At 43.2% G+C, this 9,445-nt stretch overlaps 1 protein-coding gene across 1 annotated transcript in view; it reads right to left on the bottom strand.

Moving 5' to 3' along the window:
- Positions 1-2,031: 2,031 nt before the first annotated feature.
- Positions 2,032-9,445, bottom strand: part of Tmeff2 (transmembrane protein with EGF like and two follistatin like domains 2) — a 275,486-nt gene continuing 268,072 nt past the window's right edge. Inside the window, exon 10 of the mRNA XM_013353485.2 lies at positions 2,032-2,999. Within this exon, the coding sequence (XP_013208939.1) occupies positions 2,987-2,999 (13 nt within the window). The 3' untranslated portion in view covers positions 2,032-2,986. The remainder of the gene's footprint in view (positions 3,000-9,445) is intronic.

Here is a 9,445-nt window from a genome sequence, read left to right as displayed (position 1 = left end):
TGCGAACTCATCCTTCCTTACAACCCTGGCATGAGTCCCACTTTATCACCGTGACTAGCTGTCATTTGCAGCACCATGACTAGGAACCGGCATTATCGTGTTAAGTCAGACACGCCAGATACAAACAGACGGATCCTGTAGGATGTCATTCATGTGCAGAATTTAAAAATATTAATCTCACAGAAGCTGAATGCAGAATCATGGTTATCAGAAGTTGAAAGTATGCATGTTGGATTAGGGATAGAAGTTGATCAATGGGTGTTCAGTTCTAATTAGATATGAATAAGAAGTTTTGATGTACTATTGCATAGTAAACTGGCTAGTGTAATGATGATGATAATACTTATATTGTATATTTCAAAATACTAGAAGAAAGGTTTTTGCATGCTTCTAACACAGAGAAATGCTGAGGTTTATACACTGAACCCAATGTGAATGTCACACAATGTACATACGCATTTCAACATCACATGGAACCCCATGCTACAAGCGCATTTTCTGTTACTTATCCTCAAAAATAAAATTTATTTAGTCAGGTATGGGATTGCAAGCCTGTAATCTTAGCGCTCAAAATTCTGAGCCCGTAGAAGAAGACTGTGGGTTTAAAACTAGCCTAGGCTACACAGAAAGTTTGAAGCTAATCTGTGTAATATACTGAGATTAAAAATAATTTACATAGAAATAGAAAAGCAGAGTTTAAACTTAGAAAAAGTCAGACTGAGGACAACTTCTTTCTACCATCCTGAGCTGAATCCCCTGGCAGACTGCTCTTGAGGTGGTTAATAAGAGGGACATGTTTTGTTAATTCCCTATCTCACCATCTATCTTCATAAGAAGTCTTTTTTTTTTTAAATTGATTTTTATTGAACTCTACATTTTTCTCTGTTCCCTTTCCTGCCTCTCCCCTCCCCCCTCCACCCCCTCCCCAAGGTCACCATGCTCCCCCTCATTAGAAGTCCTGTTTGGAAATCATCTGTTCTGGGAATTTTTATTTACATTTGGTCTGTTGGTTAGTCCCTGGGACCTCGGGTATTTTCTTCTGTTTGTTCTAACGCCTGTGACCTGTGTCTTTTAACAAAAAACGGAAGCAGAAGTCTTCTCACATCTTCCATAGAGAAGGAAGCCCAGAATCCATGGATTCCCCCTTCATCTCCTTCGCATCCCTTTGTATAGCCTTTGTATTTTCTAGTTGGGTTTCTGGCTTTGCTGTACGTAAAGGGGTTTGCGTCTTCTGCCTTGCTGTCCCTTTGAGGAACTTTACTGATTTCTTCATGGGCTATTTATTTTCAGTTTGATTCTGTCCTGCTCTACATTTTTTTTTCTTTGACAATAACAAATTTCACCTTAAAAAAAAAAAACTTTGTGTGGTCTCATTACGTTATCGGTTTGGCGTTTGTGTATTTCGTTTATGTGCTCTTTGTTGCGATTGGGGCACACACTTTTCCTGGCTCCCAAGCATTACGACTATCTCTAGAGATGCTTGTTTATTTAAAAAAAATCAACTTCTACTTATCTATGGATGTACCTTCTCATTAACATTTCTTTTTCTCTTTTAAGATTGCAAATGCACAAGATGAAACTTCCACCTCGTGGATGTCTAGATAGATCATTGAGTGTAGTTGATATTAAAGATTGATTCTCCAACTGAATCCTTCTGACTTCATTTCTCAGCCTGCGCATGGGATGCCCACGATCCATGTTTTCTTTCGGGAGTCCGTGAGCCATTCTTTTCCGCGGCTACAGACCGGCCTCCTGGGCTGCAGCTTAGAAAGGCTTTTTTGTTCTCTCATTTACTGATGGATCCGTGGGGGGGACAGCTTAGTTGGATTTGGGGAAACCCAGAAGTAGCTCACTTGTGATTTGTAATTTACATTTGTTACTAACCCACCAAATGTGATCAAAGGCTGATCTTATGTGCTGGATAAATGACATAGGGCATCATTCAGTGTCTCATAGAAATGCCACGTACCTTATACACCAAGTTTAAGATATCCTGACTGCCATATTTAAAAAGAAGCAAAAAGCAACTGGTGAGGGTGGCTTTAATAGTGTGTTTTATTCAACCCAAATAACTGATGTGAAATATTTCATTCCAAACTAGACACAACAAGAATGCTCAGTGGTTGTATTTGACAGTGGATATTGTGCAGGGCACTGCCGCTCTTGCTCGAGATTACGTATAGTTATAGAGGGGCTCCTTAGAAAACAACAACCTCATCATCTTAGCCTCTCTGGAAGTCATTTTGAATGTCTCTGCAGAATCCTGCTCACACCTGTGATAGCACATCGCCATAGCCAAGTCTGAAGGAGGCCTTTTAACTGACAAGAAGTTGATGAATATATTTAACTGTATTACTCTAATATACTTGCCCCATCTCTTCTAATTAAAATAAGATTATCTTACAACTTCTGAAATGAAGATCTGTTATGATAGACTTAGAGCTGTGATGGAAATGTTTTCATTAAATGCAAAGATACCCTGCGAGGCATACCACTTGCTCTCCAATTTTTAATACAGCTAATATACCCTTTTAATCTCCGAGGCATTTAGAATTTAATCGGGACTCCTTAAAGAATAACAGAATTATAAGGCTCGCAAAGTTGCTTGAAGTTGGAAGTACTCACAGTCCATGGCTCGGGTAAGTGCAAAATTCTTCACTTGGTTGAATGCACATGTTTTTGGTGACTCCTCCACAGGCGTCAGAAGTCATGTTTGTTGGGGGTAAAGTGGGGCTGTCCCAAAGAGCGTGGAAGTGGAGGTTCATTGTGTTTTCCAGTACTTGTTCTTGGTTGTAGAGCAAGCCTGTGACTTGATTGAGAGTCCTTCAAGAGCTTGTCTTCACAGACACAGGGACGTGGTGCCCGTGGCCTGAAAATCTGATCTCTGCTTCACAGAGCAACTAGTGAGGGTATTGTAGTTACAGATTCATCAGCTTCTTTCACCTCGTACTTCACACAGAGGGTTCTGATTTATTGGGTTCCTCTATCAGATGAGCTTCCTGTAGACAGTAAATATTATTTTGTTACCTGTGTTGTTTCATTTTCTAATGAAACATTAGAAAATGTCTCATTTTCTAATCAGATTACAGTCAGTAATAATAGGGTGTCCCCTGAGGGTTTTATCTCATTTTTTTTTTATGCTTGAGTTTTAGTAGATAGAGCAATCGTCTACTAAGGGTTAGAAGAACACGATTCTGTTCCTCCCTCTTTTAGGGGTAGCTTGAAGTTTGTTTTCTCTTGTCTTAACACTTATAGCCACTCCACTGGTATAACTCAGAGATGGTTAGGGAAAAATTCAGAGAGGAATATGATAAGGTGTTGCTGCTCTAGTCAGAAAGTTACAGTTCTTGGAATTTTCTCCAATAAACTCTTTCTTCCCAAACAGGATGCCACCCACCACTGGGGTATAGAAATATTTCCTGTAACTCGGGTCTGTAAGAGACATGCAGTAATCAGCATATGGTCTCCTCGGAACCACAATTCTGCTAGATCCAAGAAAGGCTTTTCAAAGAAAATAGACGAGAGTCCCGAGATATTAACACTAAGACTCAATTGGATACTATAAGTGGGAAAGACCCGCAGGGGGTTTGAGTGACAGCCCAGAGAGCCACTTGCACAGTGGGCATCCAGCTTCCGTTGATAACCCCGGAAACTGCTGCAAAGGTTCAGTCCGTCCTTAGAAAGCTTCATTCAGTACTTCCCCGTAGTATCAAATGAATCTGCCTTCGAACCCAGTGCTCTGGATTCTAGGTAGCCAGCAATGCACAGGCATCACCTGGGGGAAAGGTTGCCAGGACAACAGAACGTCCAATTTTTGGACCAGTATAGATGTTTTTTTTTGTTGTTCTTGTTATCTCTTTTCGAATTCCTCCTAATTTTAGTTTCTAACTAAACCCCTCCTCGTCGTCATCCTTCACCTTCCTCCCCTTTCTGCTCCTTCTAAAAACTTTGTTCTAATAGTCTGTTTCCTCAAGGTTAAGTAAGCCCTTGGCCCTTCACTAGCCCGATCATCTCCAAGGCTTATCTGTACTTTTCCATCTGTTTCCTTTAACCGTCCCTTTCCATTGGCCAGCAGCCCCGGGCAGCTGAACCCACATCAACCATTCGTTATAACAAGAAACATTTTAATATTCCCTGCCATCCAGCTCTGAAACCAGCCTAGCCGCTGAAAGCCCCTCATTTCCAGGGTGCTTGTGAGTAAAATGGGTTAGTTGAGCTAACTGCAGGGTTTTAAGGTTTTCATGTTAAGCACCTGTATTTGTAGCTGTGGAAGAACGGCTTGTATTCAACGCTTGACATCCACAACGTCTCAGAGGCATGCCTCCATCAAGACCATGGTGAAAGTTCAATTGTGCCTGACACACAGGGCTGGTAACAGGGCTGTACGTCTGGCGGGGGCAGGGGGGGTGGTTTGATCGTCCTCAAAGCTATCAAATTTGTAGCACTGAACCAATTTGCTATTATGGGCTGCTTTTGAAGGCATCTTAAATGGTATGAGAAACCCTGTCTCGAAAATCCCCCCCCCCAATAAAAATGGTAACTGTTTGTTCAAACAAAATGTTTTTAGCACTTCAGTTACCAGCATTTAGAACATTTTTCCTCCTTGGCTGCTTCTGACCTTTCTAGTCTGTATTTTAAAGATCCCTAGACACCCCCGGCTGAGGGGTGTCCATGCTGAAACTGACCTTTCAGCCTCCCAGAGTGCCCATTGCTCGTTTGAACTTTTGCTTGACCCACCTTTATCCTTCCCTGTAAGCCACGGGTCAGAAGTGATTCCTTCCCGGTGGCACAATGACTTGGTGATGCGATTGGCTTCGTGTGAGTTAGGAGGGCTTGCGTTTATTCAGTTAGAACTGGCTGGTTTAGAGCCTCAGCTGACTTCTGCTTTTTTTTTTTTTTTTAATTTTACAATGATATTGTACCAGGTGGGTAGACAAATGTCCTTTATCAGAATCACCTGGGGTGCTAATTAAATCTTTAAATTCCCAAGCCTGCTGTATCTGAAGACAGGGAACTAGGGTACAGGATTTTGTTCAGAACAGCTTTCTCAGATGATTTTCATGCATTCAAAAATTGTCATATGCTTCCCTCCTTCCCTCCCTCCCTTTTTCCCTCCCTCCCTTCCTTTTTTCCTCCTTCCCTCCCTCCCTCCCTCCCTCCCTTCCTCCCTCCCTCCCCTTCTTTTGTTCTTTCTTTCTAGTGCCAAGGAGTGAACTCAAAGTCTCAAGCCTCCGTGCTCTGCCCACTGAGCTATAGCCCCAGACTTCCTTATTTGAGAGTTTAAAATGCTCCTGAGGTATTTATCAAACGTGGCACAGAGGACAACAGCAGAGCAGCCTCTTTTAGCACAGCTTCAGAAGGCCTTTGCACAAGCTTGAAGAAATGCACCCCTCCCGTTTGGGTCTCATAATCCCCAAATTAAAAAAGCATTGAGTCCCCGCCAAGGCACGGTTAAAGCCTCTCCACTACTGTAGCTGGCTCTTCCTTCTGTTCTTTGGTATGAATGGTACTAGCATGTCACAACTTCTTATCTGGTAGCTGTGCACTATGAGGGGAAAACAAAAACCAAAACACTGGTTACAAAAAGACGAGACTCCTCTTAAAGGGAAAGCTGAATTCTCTCCTTGGTGTCGGAAAACACCCCCAGGTGGCCTTTCTCATGAGTGGGAAGGCTGTGAACCATGAATGTTCCATGAGCAGAGCGTGGTAACAGGAAATAGTCTCAAGTAACAGCAAGAGATCAAAGTGACGGATCTGAGAGCTGAGCTCAATTTGGAGGGTCATAGGTGATCATCGTAATAAAGGGAAAGTCCAGACTGTCTAAGTCAGTCTCAAATGTGACTTTGTAGGGCTGTAAGCTGATATCCACTAGGTCTGCAGCGTGGACGCACTGGTGAGGTATCAGAAGCAGGTACTTTTGACTAAATAATGAGCCGTCACCGTTAGGAAATATCAGAGGCAACAATAAGGAGGCAGGCGGTCCTTTAAGGAAACCACAGTGACTGGGCTGGCAGCCTCACTGCCCCTTTGGAAACTGTGTCCACGTATTTTTTAGTACATGATACTACTCTCTGCCACCCATCCCTCCAGCTGATTGTTCAAAGAGAGGAGCGCCTGCTCAAGCTTACTCCATTGGACCACAGAAAGGAAAACTTTCTATGGTGACCTTCGTTAGATTTCTGGCAGCGTTGGACATTCATCTACTTTCTGCTGTTGACCACTCTGGCTCTCTTACTTTTTTTTTAAGCTTTCCATCAAACCCTTTCCAGAATTTTTCAAATGGAAGGAATTTAGCCTTATACAGTGACAGAGTCTGCTTAGAATATTTCTTTCTATAGTTTATGCAGACTGAACATATACTGGCATAGAAGTCAGATAGCTGGATGGCGAGGTCCAGGGAAAAAGCGGGCCTTTTGCAGGCCCAGCTGCTGCTTGACTAGTGGCTAGGCTGCCGATGAGCAGCTGTGCATGTCTGCAACAAAGCAGGTGCTGATTCTTGCCACATGCCAACTTTGTGCATGTCTGCAACAAAGCGGTGTTGGTCATTGCCACATCCCAACTTTCTTTTTTTACATGCTTAAGAGTAAAGCATTTTTTCATTATTTTTAAAATTTTATTTTACATCCATACCAACCACAGTTTCTCCTCCTGCTCTCCCAGTTCCCTCTATTCCCTCATCCACTCCTCCATCTCCACTTAGATGGGGAAAGGCCTCCCGTGGGAATCAACAAAGCATAGAACGGCAAACTGAGGCAGGCCTAAGCTCCTCACCCATGCATCAGGGATGAACAAGGCATCCCACCAAAGAATCAACTCATTCATCAGGAGCAGGTCCTGGTCCCACTGCTAGGGGCCCCACAAAAGACCAAGTTGCACAATTATCACCCAGATGCAAAGGACCTAGGTCCGTCCCATGCTGGCTCCCTAGTGGTCCATCTAGAGTCTTGATAAGACCCACAGAGCTCAGAATTCATGCAGAAAAATCACCATTAAGGTTCTGTTCCTCTGGGATGAATGTCAGAGCTCAATTCTATATATGTTCCCTGTTGAGGTCTACCATATTATTCTAAAATCTAGTAGATAAAAGCAGCAAATGTTAGCTCGTAATTTCTATGGGTCAAGAACGTTCACACTGCTTCTTCATGAGGTTCTAGATTAATGTTTCTCACAGGGCCTGCCAGCATATAGGTTGGAGGTGCATTTGTCTGAAGGGCCAGTGGACAAAGGAGCTGTATCCAGGCTAACTTGTGTGGGTATTGAGAGGCCTCAGTTCTTGCTTCATGAACTATTTCATAGTATTGGTTTGTTCTTTTGCTCAGAGAAATTGATTCATGACTACCATTTTAAAACTCAACCTTGACATGTTCTTTTCATTAGAGACCACTATGTGTAAACCATCAGTTAAGGACAGGCTGTCATTGGGCATTCATAGCAGGAAGAAGGGTTGTGAGGTTTCTTATGCTGCCTATCACACCCTTAGATTTTTTTTTTGTATTTTTGTTGTATGTGAAACCTAAATTATTTTATCTAAAGCGATGCAAATATTTTAATGAGACAGAACTGCAGTAATCTAAGGAAGAGTTTGGGTTTCACAATGTTAAGGACAAGCGAGAGGCCATAATACTTATTAGGAAGTTATACTTGACCAACCTGGGCATGTGGGAGAGTACTAGCGAGTTAGAAAAATGATTTTCTACTTTGGCCATGTGTTTACTCAATCCGTAACTTGGGGTAAATTCTAAACCATAGTTAGTTACCACACCTGCTAAATGGTTAATATCTGCCGGGGTAGACCGTACATATGGTGGAGTTCTCTGGCAGGATTGGTAAAGGGATTCATCAGAGGTAAAGGGGATAGGCAAGGGATTGTGGTTGAGAACTCATACCCTGTCTAGGCACAAGGGGGATCAATTATGTATCTGCTACTCGTTAGCCGTGTTGACAGGACACATCCAACCTGCTGTGGCAGGGCAGAGCTAGAGTTTGACTCCGCGTTAGGACACTCGGGCAGAGCGGAGCTTATCGAAGTACCTCACGCCATTTCCCTCAGTCAAGCTAAGAGAAAGATCTCATTCAGTACAATACACCGCCCACTGACCCGGTAACAGGAGATTCCTCTTCACGTTCTCACGGGTGCAGCATGGTAGAAAAGCGTCCTGCGTCTTGTGTTCTAACAACTCTCCAGATCAGATGTCAGCGCCCCGCAGAGCGCCAGCCTTGCTAGGCAGGGCATGTGGCAGCAGTAAGGCTCTGCCATCCAGCTTTCCTCCCACCCAGCTGCCTGCCTTCATCAGCTCCAACAGCCATGACGGTGCCACTCCCACGCAATTCAGCATACAGCATTCCGGGGGTTCCTAAGCATTGGGTTGGAACCAAGCAACAGACGGAGAGGTTCTGTTGCGGAGAGGCTGTAAGGAGAGGTGGACAGTGAGGCAGGGAGCCAAATGGGCCTTCTGGAAGACGCAGGTCCCGAAAGCAAGGTGGTTCAGCTGTGGAGATTCCTAGGAAGCTGCGGTTTTCACACCCTCCCTTTCTTGTCTTTCCCTTCTTTCCCGTGACCGATGCTCACCCGGAGGAAGCCTCCGCTGCTCATTTCCTGGCAATAGCCCTGTGTCTTCTTGGCCTCACAGGTAGGAGCTTCTCTCGAAGGCTGAGCCCCTACAACTCCATTATTCTTGAAGGAAGCAGCCAACGTGGTGCAGATGGTATTTGAAATGTATTTGTTTCTGTGTCAACTGCTCTGTTCTGAACATAAACATCAATTCAGTGACTTCACTGTTGTAAGTGATAAGTTGCCACAGCATCGCTTGTGTCTGAGTTAAACGACAGCAGCAAAATGGAAAATCACCATTAAAAGGCTATATTTGCATATTTTATGCTGTCAAAGAACACGGCACTAATGTAGCATAAGGAGAATTCTTAAACAGAAACATCGCAGCTTTCAAAATCGAAGGAAGACTTTTTAAAGTGCCGAAATTTCATTTATAAAAAGAAACAGGGAACGTTTATTTCCCTGGCAAAATAATAAGAGCACTTTCTGGTGACATTTTTAATAGCATATTAATTTGAAATGGTAATTTTGAGAAGTAATTTCATTTACATAAACACCCAATGCATCCTAAATGCTCGGCATTATCATAATGACTGGAAATTAAATTAATAATGATAGGGATTTAAAATCTGACATAACCTCCTTGAATTTTTGTATTTACTCCTATTGAACTTGCATGCTCAACTTCATTTGTTTTAGTTTTGCAGAGCTGAACGATTCTTCTTCAGCTTCGGGAGTTTGGAATTGAGTCTCAAGAGGTAGTCACAGGAAAGTGAGCCAGCCAGGCACTTTAGCAGCTGCTAGGCCTAACTGATCAAAGGTACAGAGGCAGGCAAGCAAACAGACATGCAGGCATGCACACCAACACACACACACACACACACACACACACAC

Source organism: Microtus ochrogaster, unplaced genomic scaffold (assembly GCF_000317375.1).
Source record: "Microtus ochrogaster isolate Prairie Vole_2 unplaced genomic scaffold, MicOch1.0 UNK8, whole genome shotgun sequence".
Lineage (NCBI taxonomy): Eukaryota > Metazoa > Chordata > Mammalia > Rodentia > Cricetidae > Microtus > Microtus ochrogaster.
The sequence above is the reverse complement of the archived record's forward strand: the minus strand, read 5'-3'. Positions and strand labels throughout refer to the sequence as shown.